The 19328-nt window shown below is 40.3% G+C and overlaps 1 protein-coding gene across 1 annotated transcript in view; it reads left to right on the forward strand.

Annotated features, from left to right (window-relative positions):
• The window catches only part of EML6 (EMAP like 6), a 253524-nt gene that overhangs the window by 133262 nt on the left and 100934 nt on the right, over positions 1 to 19328 (forward strand). The window contains exons 10-12 of the mRNA XM_021672860.2: positions 2768 to 2980; positions 8388 to 8555; positions 12927 to 13033. Coding sequence (XP_021528535.2) covers positions 2768 to 2980; positions 8388 to 8555; positions 12927 to 13033 — 488 coding nt within the window. The remainder of the gene's footprint in view (positions 1 to 2767; positions 2981 to 8387; positions 8556 to 12926; positions 13034 to 19328) is intronic.

Raw genomic sequence — 19328 nt, forward strand, 5'->3', positions numbered from 1 at the left:
GCATCCATATGGATAGATCTGAAAAATACAATGCTGAGCAGACAGAAGAAAGTTGTAAAAAGATATACACAGTTTACAGTCATTTATATAAACTTCTAGGACATGAAAAAATTCGGTATTATTTATGACCATGTATGCATATAGTAAATGTTTTAACAATGTATGGGAATGATAAATACCTCATTCAGGGTGTTAGTTACCACTGAGAAAGCAGAGAGATGATCTTGGAAAGAATAACCCAATGGGGCTGGGCGTGGTGGCTCATACCTGTAATTCTAGCACTTTCGGAGGCCGAGGCGGGCAGATCATTTGCGGTCAGAAGTTCAAAACCAGCCTGGCCAACATGGTGAAGCCTCATCTCTACTGAAAACACAAAAAAAATTAGTGTGGCGTGGTGGTGGGCACCTGTAATTCCTGTTACTTGGGAGGCTGAGGCAGGTGAATTGCTTTAACTCAGGAGGCAGAGGTTATAGTGAGCTGCGATCGTGCCACTGCACTCTAGCCTGGGTGACAGAGCGAGACTCCATCTTAAAAATAATATATTTTAAAAAACAACCCAATGGATTTTACCTCAGAAACATTTTCTTTAACATTCTACTATGATAAGGACATAATGTTAAGATTTGTTGAAGCTGTGTGATGCAACACTTGTACACTGTAGTAGTCTGTATAATTTTCTGTATGCTCAAAATATTTCATAATTTTTTAAAGTAGAGAAAATCTGAAACAATTTTAGAACCAATTTTCAAGTGTTTGGATGTTCATGACCTGTTTAGTTCATTATCCAAGTCCGTTGCTTTATCTGTTATTTTCTTTCTTCCTACTCTTTGCCCATTTCATTGTTAATTAATGTGTATCTAAAAAGTTGAATAACTGGTGATAATGCAAAATAGTCATAATCCTTCTGTCAGTGCCTTGCACACACAGTTCTGCAGTGGGGTTAGAAATGAATGAAAATGAACTGGAGGTGTCATCGGTGGGTTTCAGCTTGTCAGGCAATAGTACTCCCATCATAACACAGATAACCAGGGATTGTCGGCTACATTATCATTAGGACAACTGGTTTCTGCCAGAATAGACTGTTTTCAAGAACAATCTATTGAAACTTTAGAAAGAATGGCCCTGGGAATATTAGAAACTCTCTGCGATTAGCTAGAACTCCAACCCAACACTTCAAGATTTAAGTCTTCAAAGATTTGAGGATCACAGTCCTTATTTACTTAGATTGTTTTAGTCTCAGATCTGTGTTCTTCATAATTGGAATCTCTTATTGGTTGTTTGGTGAAATATGCCCATTAGGATTTTTTAAAAGCTATTTTTGTGATCTCACCATAACCGAGAGTCATCTGACTTACATAATACTCATTTATTAACATTTAGTTTGTATCATACTAAAATAAATGTCATAAATAAGACACTGCCTCATTAAACTCTTCAGCTCACCATTGCTGAGGTATGTATTTCTTTGTCTGTTTTCTTTGCTTGATATTATTATTTATATATTTGTATACAAAAATATTAAACACATGTTTATCATTTGCCGTAATAAAATACTATCCTGTTCAGGGGTGATATCATAGTTTACTTCATCATTCTCCTATTATTGGGTATTTGGGCTTATTTCTAGTTTCTTTGTTGGTCCAGCTGTTGGAATTCTAAATGCCTTTGTACTGGTGAAATTTTCTCTCCTGAGTTACTTCCTAGGACTGTATTCTTCAGGGCAAGGCGCTAGGTCAAAGACTATGTTCCAACTACAAACATTTTTACTTTGTTTTCTCTTGTCTTGAATTTTTATGTAATGCTGTTTTACACTCCAGAATTTGAAGGTGCCAATTTTATAATGCACCAGTATTATATAAGAGCATTTATTCTCAGATTCTTTATTTTGAAAATACTTACTTTGAGAGAGAAATTAGGTAATATGCTTAATTGTCTAGATTTTTAATTTGAAAGTCATGTGTGGCTAAACAGTTTCCCAAATGCTTCTTGTTTGTGTTTCCTCCTTTGTGTGCTCTCTGGGGAACATCCCTGACCTGCTGTGGTGGGAATTGGGTACTAGGCCATCCATTTGGGAATATACCCAGCACAACGGTCGGGATTATTTTCCCCTATGAATTATATTTTATTTCATCATAATCTTGTAGATTTTCAGGGCTTAGTACTTATAAATTTAAATAATATTCACTAACTTTTTTTCATTAATCTATTGAGCCTGAATTTTAAAAACATCACTTCTGAGCATCCTTAAATTGTGAGAAATAGAAGTTCAGGATGAACTTAGCCCAAGTTTTTAAAACCTGGCAAAGCGTTGGTGACTAAACCTGATGATACATGATAAAAGTCATTTCATTAATAATACAAAGCATAATAACATCTGTATCTAGATAAGTAGATTTAGTAACTTTGAGACATTACATTTAGTATGATAATCATTTTCTTTTTAAATTTTTTGATACATTTGTGTGTTTATGGGGTACATGTGAAATTTTGTTACGTGCATAGAATGTGTAGTGATTGCGTCAGGATATTTAGGGATGCGTTACCTGAATATTTAATCATTTTCTTCCTATGTCTGAATTTTGAGTATGGGCTTTCTTTAAACCATGCAAAAAAAAAAAAAAATCACAAATGGGATAAAGAGATTAGAATATGTAGTTTTATTAATTTATAAAAGTTTTTTTAAGTTTCAGATCTTTATAAAAAATGAATAAAGTAAATTAGAATAAGCTTTTTATTTAAATGTAATGTTAACATTGACTATTTTCAGCTGGGAAGCCTTTAACAAGTAAAGAAGAAATTAAAGGGATTCCTTGGGCCTCCTGGACATGTGTGAAAGGCCCTGAAGTGAGTGGAATTTGGCCCAAATACACTGAGGTCACTGACGTCAATTCAGTGGATGCAAATTACAACAGCTCAGTGCTGGTGTCTGGAGATGATTTTGGACTGGTTAAATTGTTTAAATTTCCTTGTCTCAAGAGAGGTAAGACCAAAAGAGATGTTTCATTGCATAAAGATTTACTGTAAACTATACAGTACAATTAAGGCTGATCTTCCTGCTCTCTGTTCCAATACACTCTTTATTTTATCTTGTATATTTATATTTACTCTTCTACAATTTTAAATAGTTAGAATGTGGCATTGATGTCTTCTACTTCTGACATCCTAAGATACACGGTTTTGCAAATTTAAGTAAGAATTTGCTAATAGAGTTATTACCATATTGTGATTTGTAAGCTTTGTTTCACATTTCAAGTAAGTTATATTTATGTAAATATTCATAGTTTATAGTCCATTAAAATGTTGCAACTAAAGTTCTTTTATGATTCAGAGCTATTGTGCTTATACATGGAAAAGCAAAGCAAATCCTTTCAAACATAATTAAAATCTGACCATGGTTGTTCCAGTGATAATACAGTTTATGGACCTCTTGTCATAGCAGTAGTTTTGGAAACTAAATTTACATAACTAGTGGAAGTTTTGAGATAAGTTTAATTCAAAACAACCCTCGCTGCCCTCATGTTTTATTGTTTTGTTTTTAAAAGTGTTTGACTTCAATTATGTCACATGCTCAAGCTTTGTAGAAGGTGATGAATTTACCATGTGATGACTGTCCTCTTCTTCCTTTGCAAGTTTAGGCAAAGCCCATATTCAGGCTTTTCTGAGACTCCTCAACTGTGCCTGAAAATCTGATCTTAGAAAAGTAATCAACAGGGACATGCTGCTGCCTGAAAACTTTCACTTGAACAATTTTTAGATTAAGCAAGGAAAGGGATTGAAAAATGCAATCAGAAAGTCATTTTCAGCTAGCTGGCAGTTTTGAAGCAGACAATTATGGTATAAAGGGAACATAAAATGCATAACAAAACCACCATCACTGAGACATCACAAAACGACCATCCGTTTAAAATGCACAAGGCACAGGATTACCTCAACATGCCCAATTTGTACTCTTCTTTCTCTTGACAAGGGCCCTTTGAGTAATAAGGCGTATCTTGTTAGATTGAGTAATATACCTGCAGAGGGTAAGTTAGACCGCCAAGAAAAGTACCTGGGAATTCAGAATTGAGAAGAAACAACTTTGGGGTCAGAGGCACCACTACTGGTCTCTGGTGTCAGAACTTGGGAATAAACATAACTCAGTGAGAGCTGGTATCTACTATACATCCCAAGTCTTGTAAGGTGGGCTTGGGTCTGGAAAATAGCAATGGAAATGTGGATCTATTATTAGAACAGAAAGGGCGTGTTAGTCTATTCTTACATTGCTATAAAGAAGTACCTGAGACTTGGTAATTTATAAAGAAAATAGATTTAATTAGCTCATGGTTCAGCAGGCTATACAGGAAGCATGTTGCTGGCATCTGCTTGGCTTCTGGAGAGGCGTCAGGAAACTTAGAATCACGGCAGAAGGTGAAGGAGGAGAAGGGAAGGCATGTCACATGGCCAGAGCAGGAGCAATAGAGCTAGAGCCAGGTGCCCTACACTGTTACAACCAGATCTCATGAAAATTTGTTCACTATTATGAGGACAGCACCAAGAGAATGATGCTAACCCATTCGTGAGAAATTCACCCCCATAATCCAGTTACCTTCCAGCAGGCTCTGCTTCCAATTCTGGGGATTACAATTCAACATGAGATTTGGGACACATATCCAAACTATATTAGAGAGGGTGAGTAGTGCTGTCAAAATGAGTCACCGTTACATAAAAATCAACTCTGTGGATAATGGCACACAGAGGACATCTGCATGAATGAGGAGAGATGGACAGTCAGATGACATATGGTGAGAATAGCAAACCCTCAGCAACCCACAAAAGTATCCATGTCTTCATAGCAAATGGACTCGTGTTCTACTTTTCATGACAGATGGCTTATAAATCTTATAATTTGCATCTGAGACATTCAGTCTTCTGTGTCATTTTTGTGCCAGAACTCCTGGTGGGGAGGTGAATAAAAAGTGAGAATTGATGGGAATAATAGCAGTTGGTGGAATGTGTCTGTCTATAATTTAGGTGACAAGCGACAAGTATTCCATGCATGTTTTGAACCTGTAAACAGCCAGATATGAGCAGGTGCTGATGACCACGAGCAGTTGTGGGAAATGAGCAGACATTATTATTTTCTACTGGGATTTTTAAAAACTCACAACCAAGTTAATTTGACATGTTTGCAATTATGTGTGGATAATATTCAGTTGTACAGTAATTAGACATAAGTGTTCTGCAGGTAATAAAAATGACTGCTACTGGTATTGTGTTTACATAGCCAAACCAGTTTGTTTTTCTCATTTTGACAGTTTTCACATCTTAAAGTAATTAGGATCAATACTGACAGCTTTCCCTGATACCACTTAGACTATATCCTGTTTGATCATCACCACACAGACACTGAAACGAGGTAAAATCCAAGGTCTTGCTCAGTGACATTTGCCGTGTCCTAATAGCCTTGGCACTCACCCCTACTTCAAGGGGAGACTCAGAGGCTCTCCATGTTCCACCTGGTATACCCATTCCATTCCTCCTTAGCACTACACTTCAGCAACCCACGAAAGTATCCATGTCCCCACAGCAAATGGACTTGCGTTGTACGTTTTATAGCCCATGGCTTATAGACAACTTGAACAGCCGCCTCCTATGATGAGTGTCCTGAATGTTAAGACTTGAGTTGTGGAAACCTTGGATCTTGGATCTTGGGGGAGCCAGTGCTGGCCTTCCATATGTCATGGACGAGCTTGATGCAGTGCAGGGACAGGAAGGCCAGTGTGGCTAGAACAGGGTGCACAAGGGGAAGAGTTGTGTACCATGGCATTGGAAAGGATGGCGGGGGTGTGTCATAAAGGCCCCTGGCCGCTGCTAGAAATTGGAGTTGTCTTCTAAGTGCAGTGAAAAACTATTGATGGTTTTACATGGAGTGATATGACCGATCTAAGTTTTTAAGACTGTTTTTGATATTTTGTGGAATGGTTAGGAAAGGGGAGGTTTCAAGTAGAGAAGTTACTGCAAGAGTCCAGTAAGAGATGATGCAGCTTAGATAAAGGTATTAGGAAGAGACACAGAGAGGTGGTTGGGCTTCAGAAACAGTTTCCAGGGAGAGCTGAGGCTCTTACAGATGGATTGGATATGAGAATGGAGGAAAAGAAAATAATCAAGGATGACTCCTAAGTTTGGGACTTGAGCATTGGGGTATGTGGTGGCAGCATTTACAGAGCTGGGAAAATGAGAAAAAAGATGTTTGTCTCTGGGAGTGCACATAAGGGCAAGGGGAATGTCTGGGTCTGTTTTCCCTGTTCTAAGTTAGAGGCCCATATTGGGCATCCAGGTAGACATGGCACAGAGCTGTCAGTGCTCCAGGAAGACTTCAGGGCTGGAGATGAGCATGTGGCAGTCACACTGACAACACTTTAAAGCCATGGGAGAGGAGGTCGATAGAGAAGGGGTGAGGGCTGAGGCCTGAGCCCTCCTTGTGGTGCAGAGGACAAAGAGGTATCTGGTGAAGTCATTCAGTGTCCCAAGGAAAGCCTTCTGAGAGACAGGTGTGGCCTTCATTTATTCATTAAGTGTTTGTTAAATGCTGTTATAGGTGATGGAGATATGCCAAAGAGGAAAACAAGCACAATCCCTGCCCTCGTGGAGCTGCTTTTGTTCTACTGAAGGTCCACAGTTAATATACAAGAACATATAAACATAACTGATTGTGAGAAGTGCTATGATGAAAAATAAAGCAAACAGTGGGAGTAGAGAATGCTGGAGTTGGGCAGCGTAGTGTTGCTGTTCTAAATAAATTGGTCAAAGAGAAACTTGCTGTTATGGTTTCATTTGACTTGGAACCTGAAGAAGAATGAAGGATCCAGCCATTCAGATATCTAGGGAAAGAGCACTTCAAACAGCGGAAACAGCAAAGGCAGAGAATGCCTAGCGTGTTTGAGGAATAGCAACCTCTCGTGAGGTTGTGGTCATGTGAAGGTTAAACTGAGACCAGAGGATTCACTTCCAAGATGGCTCACTCACGTGGCTGTTGGCAGGAGGCCTCAGTTCCTGCTAAGTGAGCCTCTCCATAGATTGCTCGAGTGTGCTTGTGACATGGCATATAGAGATCCAAGAAACAGAGCAAGGAAGACTCTGCAGGACCTTTTATCACCTCCTCTTAGATGTCACCTTCACTTTTGCCATATTCTGTTCATTTTGTGTCAGATAATTTGTGGACCTGTTTTTAAACCACTACGAAGAAATAGGCAAATTGATCTGTGAGGAAGGTATAAAGGTCAAGGAAGCAAAGAATAGGCCAACACTTTAAGATGTCAAGAGAGATGGGAAGAGTATACCTTGCTCCCCAATTACTCAATTGTCAACATTTCCAACTGACCTTAGTTGGAGCCAGTTTGACTTTTTTACTGAAACTGATTTAGGTAACTCTTCGACATAGGCAAGTTTGCTTTTGAGATCCCATGCTTCCTTTCCCTTCTGCAGCAGAATTCCCCTAATTTTTCCTGGAACCCCTGATATAATGGGGCTTATCTGGTCAGAGCATGCTCTCAAAAAATGTGTGAGCATGGCATGCAGTAGTAATTTTCACCTTCTTATAAATCATTGCGTCTCCAGTGGACATTTGAAATTTACACATGTAATAGTCGAACAGATGGCCTCCCCCTACCCTAATAAAAGAGATTTCATTTAGAGAAACTGTAAGAAATAGAAACGTTTTTGAAGAGAGGATGGGGGGGCGGTGTTTGACCTCCTGAAATCTCCCATGGACTTTGGGGTTCTAGGCCTCCATGTAAGATGGACCCTGCTTATTACTTGAGTGCCTGGATGCTGCTGTGTACTAAGCATATGCTGAAGGACTTACTACTGTAGTTCACCCACAAATATCACTTCAAGTAGCTTTTTCTATTGCACTCAGTACCTTGGGGTTAGTGTTCACTAGGTAAAGAAACCAGTTTAAGGGGGAGGAAATGATTCTCCAAACGCTAGGTCTGCGTGACTCCAAACAATTGTATTTCCATAGAATTACTTTCTGTTTCCCTGTTGCAAAGGATTGCCTGTTTTATCTTGCATTTAAATAAGAATGTGTAAGATGTTCATTCTCTATCATTTATTTTCAGAATCAGTGAAGCAATAGGCAGCATATGGAACAGGTTCAGATGTGTTCTGAACCTGTTAAAATGTAAGCCCACAGGGCTTACATTTTAAGACCTATTTTTGGCTTATTGCATATTGGAATAATTGATATATCTTTTGGAGCATTTGCTTATATGTTATATGTAAAATTGAACATCATTTTTGGATATATTTAAAGATTTTACTCTTCAACATGAATAGGAGTGGGGGTTTTTTAAACTAATGAACGCTTCTTTTTTCATAACTAATTCTCTCAAAAAATATTCTTTCAGGAGCCAGATTTAGAAAGTACGTGGGCCATTCTGCACATGTCACAAATGTCCGCTGGTCCCATGACTTTCAGTGGGTGCTGAGCACAGGAGGGGCTGATCACTCGGTTTTCCAGTGGAGGTTTATTCCAGAAGGTGTCAGCAACGGCATGCTGGAAACCGCACCCCAAGGTAAATCCAGCAATAATTTCTTAACATCATTTTATTTTTAAATAAGCATTTCAAAGAATGACCTAACATGTATTCTATAGGTAAGGAGTTTAAGCAATTTTGGAAAATTGATTTTTGTAGTCCTAAAATTTTAAGAAAAGAAAAAAATTTAAATATGGGCTAGTTGGATAATTTTCTTCAAAGGATATTGCTATACCAAATGCAGTGTGACATGAGCAATGTGACATCAGCAATGTCAGACTAGGAAGCTCCTGACATTCCCTCCACTCATGGACACCAAATAAAACATTGATTCGCAGGTCATTTCCCTCCAAGAGACAGTCATACAAGTTGAGAAACTCCTACCCACCAGGCAACTGAAATAACATCCACGTCGGGTAGGTAGGAAAAGCTGAGGCACACTCTGGCAGGAACCTGGCCCTGAGCACTGCTTCATGAAATCAGGACAGGAATCCTTACCACCCAACTTCTCCCTGCGGAGAGAAGAGTTTGGACCTCACACATAGTGCCCTAACTCTAGGTTCCCCATGGATTGACTCTTCTTTCACCAGCTCTGGGAGTGGAGGACATTAGGCATTTGGGAGTCTCTAAACCACGGGAAAGAAGCCTCAGTTTGATACAAGTGTGCAGGCCTTCCAGGGGCTTCATCCCCTGGAAGCAGTTCTGAGAAGGGGCTCAAAAAATGCAGCCCAGTTTCTCCCTAGAAGGGGTTTATGACACACTTCCAGAGGCTACTTGGCAGCTTGGCTTCTAACTAATATGCAGCAGGGAGTTAGAGGGGCAGACACACATTAGCCCAGCTGGCAGCATGAGAAACAGACTGCTACCTTGGAGTCTCCTCTCATCACTCATCCCAGTGATAATTCAGGTCTAATAATATCCTTTGGAGGTCAGGCGTGATAGCTCATACCTGTAATCCCAGCACTTGGGGAGGCCGAGGCAGGTGGATCACGAGATCGGGAAATCGAGACCATCCTGGCCAACATGGTGAAACCCCATCTCTATTCAAAATACAAAAATTAGTTGGGCGTGGTGGCATGGACCTGTAGTCCCAGCTACTAGGGAGGCTGAGGCAGGAGAACCGCTTGAACCAGGGAGGTGGAGGTTGCAGTGAGCTGTGATGATGCCACTGCACTCCAGCCTGGTGACAGAGTGAGACTCTGTCTCAAAAAAAAAAAAAAAAAATCCTTTGGAAGGAGTTTGTCCACACATTGAGCTCCCCAACTTCTATAGCTTCCACTCAAGGAACTGCATCCTAAACCTCCCACTTCTGGGAGCAGAGGGGACAAAGTATATGAGTGTCTGTCTAGTTCATAGAGAAAAGTGGAAGTTTTATATGGACCTGGAGGCACTTCCAGGAGCTTCTTCCTTAGAAGCAGTGATGAGAAGGACTCTAAGAGTGCACCTCCTCGTTTCTTCCCAGGTGGAGTTTATGCCATGCATTGAATGCCCAACTTTCACAGCTACCTCCCAGAGGGCTCCATCCTAAAGCTTTTTGCTCTGGGAGCAGAAGGGACTAGGAATATTCTTGTCTTTCTCTATCACAGAACAAAGAGGTGGTCTTAAATGGGTTTACAAATACTTCCAGGAGCTACATCCCCTTTGAGCAGTGCAGAAAAAAGTTGGGAATGTGCAACTCCCATTTTTATAGCACACACTTCTAATGGCGTTTTGATGGCCTGCCATCTAATGACTTGCATCAGGGAGCTAACAGGGCAAACATACAACAGCCTTCCAGCAGCCTGAGCTCAGCACTTCATGAGCCTTTGCTCTGGCTCACTCCAGTGATAAATCTGAGCCTACCTGTACTTCCTGGAAAAAGTTTGGCCATATACCAAGTGCCAAACCTTATATAGCTCTTACCCACGGGACTGTCTCCTCAATTACCTAGCTCTGGAAATTGATGGGGCTTTGCATTCCTGAGTGGACTTAGACCACAGAAATTGAAGAAGCAGAGGTACATTGGGCCACTTCACGAGCTGACTACCCAGGATCAGAGGGTACAGCCTAAATGTGAGTACAGGCATTTGCCACAGATTCCCTACTTGGCTTAGTGCAGAAAAAGTAAGCAGTAAATGGCTGTGCTCAGCTTCACTGTGAGGACAGAAGGAATTGAAACACAGAGCCCATACCCCAACCCTTCCACTACATCAAGGGAGTCTAATGTCATCTACCTTTACAGTCTTGTGGTACCAACAGGACATGGCACATTTTAAGCTCTAGGGCCACCAAAACAGTAGTCTGGACAAACACACAGATTTGAGAGGCACCTTAAAACCATTGGCCAGTCAGATAGGTGAGATCCTTCTTCTATACAAGGCCACTCTGACAAGATAAGGAGAAGGAGCTTTTTTTTTTTGTTTAATCTAACGTACAGAAACCAACACAGAGTGTCAATGACAATGAAGAAATGAAATTCCCAATAAAAGAACAAGATCTCTCAGAAAGCAACCCCAGTTAAGTAGAGAGATGTGATTTACCCAACAGGGAATTCCAAATAATAGTCATGAAAACCCTCAATGAGGTTAAGAGAGCAATACTAGAACAAATTGAGAACTTCAGAGATAGAAAGTGTTTTTAAAAAGTACCCAATAAATTTTGGTACTTTTAAAATATTTTCTCTGAAAATGGGCTGGGTGCAGTGGCTCATGACTGTAATCTCAGCACTTTGGGAGGCCTAGGCAGGTGGATTACTTGAGGTCAGGAGTTTGAACACCAGCCTGGCCAACATGGTGAAACCCCGTCTCTACTAAATACAAAAATTAGCGAGTGTGGTGGCGCACATCTGTAATCCCAACTACAAAGAAGGCTGAGGCAGGAGAATTGTTTGAACCCGGGGGCAGAGTTTGAAGTGAGCCAAGATTGTGCCACCGCACTCCAGTCTGGGTGATGGAACATGACTCCGTCTCAAAAAACCAAAAACAACAACAAAAAACTTTCTCTGAAGAGTACTGTAACTGAACTGCAAAATTCAATAGAGAGGTTCAACAGCAGACTAGATTAGGCAGAAGAAAGGAACAGTGAGCTTAAAGACGGGTTACTGGAAATCATCCAATCTGAGAAACGAAAAAGAGTTAAGATAGTTTAGAGACTTACAGTGGTCCAACAACTTACATGTTACCAACATGCCAAAAAGAGAAGAGAGAGATGGGCAGAAAACCTGTTCAAAGAAATAACGGCAGAAAAATTCCCATGCCTAGGAAAAAAAATAAGCCAAATCTAGGAAGTGCAAAGGACACCAAGTAAGGTGAATCCACAAAGATGCACCCAAGAAACATCTTCATCAAATTATCTTAAGTTAAAGGCAGAGTATTGAAAATAGTAAGTGGAAAGAGAATCATCACACCTTAAACTCTATAGAGGTTTAAGGAAACCTCTATAAAACCATCAGCAGATTTCCCAAGTGCATATTGAAGGTCTAAGGTTTATGTGAAGAATTAACCTTTGGGGATAACAGGAGAGAATACATTTCAACTTCCTTAGGACAATTGTAACAGGCAGAGGGTCTGCTCAGTCAGGCTGCAGGGGGACAGGGTAACCTTTGAAATGGAAGTGGCCTTCAGAATGGGGCTCAAGGAATGGTTCATGGCTGGGGCCTATGTGTTCCCATTCAATGGACATATATACATGTGTCTTTTCATTTATATCCAGTCTGATGTCAGCAGGGATGAGCAGGTGATAAAATGAAAGACTATATGAATAAATGTTGGGAAGAGTTCTGCAGTGGTTTGGACCACGACAATTAGCAACACTCAGTGGGCATGTTAAAAGGCTAAAGAGGGTCTGTATTGAAGTAAATGGTTGCATTTATTTTTGCCCCAGCCTTTCCATTTATAAAACCTGCTCATTTTACAAAGCAAAGCTGAAAACCCAGGTTTCTACTATCTAATAGAAATGTGTAAATGACCAACCTGGGAAGCATGGCAAAACCCTGTTCCTACAAATAAAATTAAAAAAAATAGCTGGGCATGGTGGTATGCACCTATAGTCCCAGCTGCCAGGAGGCTGAGGTGGGAGGATTGCTTGAGCCTCGGAGGCAGAGGTTATAGTGAGCTGAGATTGTGCCACTGCACTCCAGCCTGGGAGACAGACCCTGTCTCAAAAAAAGTGTAAATGGGTTTCGTCTGCCTGGTGAGTAATGTGGAAAAGGAAGTTTCCCTAGTCTGTTAATGTTTCTGAAAGGAGTGAAGCGTGGGCTGAACTAAACCAAAAGATGAAAGAAAGATGTTTTCACAATATATATTAAATGAAAACTATGGTATAGTTAGTTTTTATTTACTTTGCTGGCATAAAAGGAAAAATATTTTAGGTAATTTCAGCTGCTCAGAGTCTCAGGATTTTTGTTGTTTCTAATGGGTTGTTTCTCTGCAGAAGGTGGAACTGATTCCTACAGTGAAGAATCTGATTCAGATTTATCTGATGTGCCCGAATTGGACTCTGATATTGAGCAAGAAACTCAAATCAATTATGATCGCCAGGTCAGTAAGCGGGGAGCAATGAAAATTTGTAACCCCAGAACGGGATCTCATTGGATTTGGACATTGCACTAAAAATGACTGGTACTTAGACAAAAAGAATTAAGGCAAAAACAAGAAAAATAGTCTACTTTGTGCCTTGAAGTGCAGGATAAAGCCAAAGTGTTTACCCAGTCACACCGTTAAAATTTATTTCAGTGGAACATAATTGCAAAGTTTCAAAACTCAACCCCAGGTATTTGGGCTTTTTGCCTCCCTAGCACCTGAAACTGAAAATATTTTTTTGAAGAAAAATGTGCAAGGAAGCCGTAGGTTTTTTTTTCCACTTTCTTAGCAGATTATGAAAGCATGTGTTTTCCTCACAAAGGTGGATATGCTGGAGGCATGGTGATTTGCATGTGAGCATGTTAGCCCAGTTTTTCTATTAACTTACTGCAACCATTATCCATTTAATTAAAGTAATTATCCATTTAAAGTAAAATCTCAAATGTGTATTAATCTCTGCAGTCAGAAATTACCTCTAGTAGAAAAATTGGTCAGTTGCCTTCAATTTGCTTTGGAAGTTGACATATCATTTTAGCACTAAACAGTGAGTGTTAAAGCAGTCCCTCAGAGGGGCCTGAACACATACCATCTTGTTATGGCAGTAACCATGGGGGTTCTCTTTTTCTTCCTTGTCACTTACCAAAGGTATGTGAAGCAGATTCTGTACATGAATGTGGAATGAATAGAACTTCAAATTTCAGATACATCAACCATCAGTGTTGCCAGTGGAGATTTAGGATATAGGCCTATGGCAGCTACCATGTATTGAGAGAAGTTGATTATCTTGCCCAGGTCCATTTTGCTTGTAGTATTAGGATAGCATTGCTTATCTAGGCTTCTCTCCAAAGTGCACATTCAATGAGCTACTTGGTTTGCCTTTATATAAGCACTAAATTGCAATATTTTTCAGCCCATAATCATCACTCATTGTTCAGGGTTTGGAAAATTGGATTCGTACCAAGACAGTCTAATGGTTTTGGGTCAACCCCATGACTAAATCAGCTTGACTGTTTATTGACACATTGTATTATGCAATACGACTCCTAAAAAGAACTTCAAGAGAGATTATTGTCTGTGGCCATACAACCCTGAATGTACTCGATCTTGCCTGAAAGGAAATTATTAATGTGGAAGTATTATGCAAACACTAAACAATATTATACTCTGGTATCAGGAGACAATAAAATTTAAACAGAATGAACATAAAATTTAGGAAAAGAAATCTTTAATTGGGAAGTATTTGTTTAATAAAATGATGCTAGTAGAAGAATGAAAAGGGACCAGGCCCAGTGGCTAATTCCTGTAATCCTGATGCTTTGGGAGAATGAGGTGGGAGGGTCACTTGAGGCTAGGAGTTTGAAACCAGCCTAGTTAACATAGTCTCTGTATCTACAAAACAAAACAAAACAAAACAAAACAAAAAAACAGCTGGGCATGTGCTTATAATCCCAACTGCTCAGGAAGCTGAGGTGGGAGGATTGCCTGAGCCCAGGAGTTTGAGGCTACAGTGAGCCATGATCATACCACTGTACTCCAATCCGGGTGACAGAGCAAGATCCTGTCTCTAAGAAAAATAAATAAAAGAATGAAAAGGTAGACTTAAAATTCATGCCTACAACTTAAACAGGTTGAATATCCCAAATCTGAATTCTCCAAAATTTAAAACTTCCTAAGTACCAGTATGATGCTCAAAGGAAATGTACATTGGAGCAGTTTGTATTTTGGTTTGGATTTGGAATGCTCTACCAGTAAGAATAATGCAAATATTCCAAGATCTGAAAAAACCTGAAATCTGAAACACTTCTGATCTTAAACATTTCAGATAAGGAATACTCAACCTGTATATTCTCCCTCATGTTTCACTTTCCAATGCTTTCACCAGTATGTGAGTTACATTCCCAATATTCCTGAACAGGGATTTTTAGACTCAGTTTTACAGATGAGAATTTGAGGCCCACAGAGGTTATGAGACCTGTTTAAACAGTGGAAATACCAAGACTGGAATTCATTTCTCTAAAGTAAATCATTGGTGAGCTGATGAAAGCATCATGAATTCAGATGAATGATTATCTTTAGATTCTAGAAGCTTACTTAATTGCATCTGTAGTAGACAAAACAGTAGTGAGATTTCTTCTGACTTTTTAAAAATGATTTTTGATCAGATCCTAAACAGGGACCTTATATTTTATGATTTTTAAAAATAGTTTTATCAGGTAAAAACTTAATGAAGTTGAGAAATTTTTACTAGATTGGATTTCATTTTCCACATGTTAAATGGACATTTCTTGGTAGTAAAGCATAAATACACAGTAAAAAATAGATTGAGTTTTATGTACATTTAAATGGTACAATCTGCAGCACATTTTAGGTCCCAAGTTAGACCAAGATTGATCTTTGCTCTATATCTCAGATCTGTTATGATGCATGAAGTTATGAGGGGAATGTAATTCCAAAGAGGGATTTTAGGAGAAAATTGTAATGACTCCTGAGGTCCACATTTTTCAAATCTCAGAATCAGCAAGAGATTTCTGGCCTTAGAAGAAATAAAATATTTTATTTATATTTTACTGATACTTAATTTCCTTTAAAAATTACTAATATATATTTTAGATGTTAAGAAAACAGTAACAAATCAAGACAGATTATTTTAAAATCCCAATTATTTAAAAATATTTCATGGGGAGGTTTTCAAGATGGCCGATTAGGAGGAAGTCGGGATCGCAGCTCCGAAAGAAGGCACAGAGGGTGAGTGGACGCCGCATTTCCAGACAGATTTTTACTGACCACAGACCAGGGGATTAACAGGAGGAAGAGCCACACGGGTCACCAGCGCCGCTGGTTTGAGCGGAGCGGCGCGCCGCTCGGCCTACGCCCTGAGGTGGGGGGCGGCGGATCCACGTACAGAGCGAGAGAGACTGAATCACCTCTGAGCCAGCAAGGGGAGCTGAAGCAGGGATTCAAGCCAGGACACTCCCGGGAAAGGGCGCGCCACGAATCTCAGAGCCGCTGCTTTGACTGATGCAGCGGCTCACAGGGCAGTGGATTTTTACTGCCCACAGACCAGGAGATTCACAGGTGGCGAAGGTCCACGGGTTGCCAGCGCCGTTGGTTGGACTGGCGCGGCTGCTCTGCCTGCACCCGAGGCAGGGAGCAGCGGCCCCTTGTGCAGAGTGAGCGAGACCGGATCCCCTCTGGGCAAGCAAGGGGAGCTGAGGCAGGGACTCAACCCAAGAGTTTCCTGGGCAAAGAGGACGCCTCCGGAAACACGGCTGAACACGGGACGGTCCAGCTCTGTGGAGGAGGGGCGTCACCCACCGGGAAACACCCTGCAGTTCCCAGGACAATTTGCCCACAGCAGCTCAACGAAGCCTCTGCAGGCTGAGTGTGACTAGGCTGCCACCTTGTGGGCAGGGAAAACCATTGCAACAGCGGAAAATCATAACGCCCTAAATCCCTGGGACAGACCACCTAGGGGGAAGAAAAGGGGGTTTATGAGTTCAGCTACTACAGACTTAAAATTACCAAAATCAGAAAGACAGCAACTACAAAGTCGATAGGTGGATAAATCCACAAAGATGGGAAGAAACCAGCGCAAAAAGGATGAAAACACCCAAAACCAGAACACCTCTCCTCCTACAAGGGAGCACAACTCCTCACCAGCAAGGGAACAAGACTGGATGGAGAATGAGCGTGATGAAATGACAGAATCAGCTTTCCGAAAGTGGATAATAAGAAACTTCCGTGAGCTAAAAGAACATGTTCTAACCCAATGCAAAGAAACTAAGAACCTTGAAAAAAGACTTGACGAAATGTTAACGAGAATGGACAACTTAGAGAGGAATATGAGCGAATTGATGGAGCTGAAAAACACAACACGAGAACTTCGTGAAGCATGCACAAGTTTCAACAGCCGAATTGACCAAGCAGAAGAAAGGATATCAGAGGTCGAAGATCAACTCAATGAAATAAAACGAGAAGGCAAGATTAGAGAAAACAGGGTAAAAAGGAATGAACAGAGTCAACAAGAAATATGGGACTATGTGAAAAGACCTAATCTACGTTTGATAGGTGTACCTGAATGTGACGAAGAGAATGCATCCAAGCTGGAAAATACTCTTCAGGATATTATCCAGGAAAACTTCCCCAACCTAGCAAGGCAGGCCAATATTCAAGTCCAGGAAATACAGAGAACACCACAAAGATATTCCTCTAGAAGAGCAACCCCAAGGCACATAATCGTCAGATTCGCCAGGGTTGAAATGAAGGAGAAAATACTAAGGGCAGCCAGAGAGAAAGGTCGGGTTACCCACAAAGGGAAGCCCATCAGACTTACAGCAGATCTCTCAGCAGAAACCCTACAGGCCAGAAGGGAGTGGGGGCCGATATTCAACATCCTTAAAGAAAAGAACTTTCAACCCAGAATTTCATATCCAGCCAAACTAAGCTTCATAAGTGAAGGAAAAATAAAATCCTTTGAGAACAAGCAAGCACTCAGAGATTTCATCACCACCAGACCAGCTTTACAAGAGCTCCTGAAGGAGGCACTACACATAGAAAAAAACAACCAGTACCAGCCACTCCAAAAATGCACGAAATGGTAAAGAACATCAACACAATGAAGAATCTGCATCAACCAATGGGAAAAACAGCCAGCTAGCATCAAAATGACAGGATCAAATTCACACATAACAATATTAACCCTAAATGTAAACGGACTAAATGCCCCAATCAAAAGACACAGATTGGCAAATTGGATAAAAAGCCAAAACCCATCAGTGTGCTGTATCCAGGAAACCCACCTCACAAGCAAGGATACACAAAGGCTCAAAATAAAGGGATGGAGGAAGATTTACCAAGCAAATGGAGAACAAAAAAAAGCAGGAGTTGCAATTCTCATCTCTGATAAAATAGACTTTAAAGCAACAAAGATCAAAAGAGACAAAGAAGGACATTACATAATGGTAAAAGGATCAATGCAACAAGAAGAGCTAACGATCCTAAATATATATGCACCCAATACAGGAGCACCCAGATACATAAGGCAAGTTCTTAAAGACTTACAAAGAGACCTTGACTCCCACACAATAATAGTGGGAGACTTCAACACCCCATTGTCAATATTAGACAGATCAACAAGACAGAAAATTAACAAGGATATCCAGGATTTGAACTCAGACCTGGACCAAGCAAACCTAATAGACATTTGCAGAACTCTCTACCCCAAATCCACAGAATATACATTCTTCTCAGCACCACATCACACCTACTCTAAAATTGACCACATAATTGGAAGTAAATCACTCCTCAGCAAATGCAAAAGAACGGAAACCATAACAAACAGTCTCTCAGACCACAGTGCAATCAAGTTAGAACTCAGAATTCAGAAGCCAACCCAGAACCGCACAGCCTCATGGAAATTGAACAACTTTCTCCTGAATGTTGACTGGATAAACACTGAAATGAAGGCAGAAATAAAGATGTTCTTTGAAACCAACGAGAACGAAGACACCACATACCAGAATCTCTGGGACACATTTAAAGCAGTCTCTAGAGGAAAATATATAGCAATAGGTGCCCACATGAGAAGAAAGGAGAGATCTAAAATTGACACTCTATCGTCAAAATTGAAAGAGCTAGAGGAGCAAGATCAAAAAAATTCAAAACCTAGCAGAAGACAAGAAATAACTAAGATCAAAGCAGAATTGAAGGAGATAGAGACACGAAAAACCCTTCAAAAAATCAGTAAATCCAGGAGCTGGTTTTTTGAAAAGATCAACAAAATAGACAGACCACTAGCCAGACTAATAAAAAAGAAAAGAGAGAATAACCAAATAGATGCAGTAAAAAATGATAAAGGGGATATCACCACAGATGCCAGAGAAATTCAAACCATCATCAGAGATTATTACAAACAACTCTATGCACATAAACTAGAAAACCTGGAAGAAATGGATAAATTCCTGGACAGTTGCCTCCTCCCAAGCCTAAACCAGGAAGAAGTCGAAACCCTGAATAGACCAATAACAAGGTCTGAAGTCGAGGCAGCAATAAAGAGCCTACCACCCAAAAAAAGCCCAGGTCCAGATGGGTTCACAGCCGAATTCTACCAGACATACAAAGAGGAACTGATACCATTCCTACTGAAACTATTTCAAATAATCCAAAAAGAGGGAATCCTTCCCAAATCATTTTATGAGACCAACATCATCCTAATACCAAAACCCGGCAGAGACTCAACAAGAAAAGAAAATTA

The sequence above is a fragment of the Aotus nancymaae genome, unplaced genomic scaffold, assembly GCF_030222135.1.
Source record: "Aotus nancymaae isolate 86718 unplaced genomic scaffold, 86718_ANA_hifiasm-v0.15.2.pri h1tg000057l, whole genome shotgun sequence".
NCBI classification, from domain to species: Eukaryota; Metazoa; Chordata; class Mammalia; order Primates; family Aotidae; genus Aotus; species Aotus nancymaae.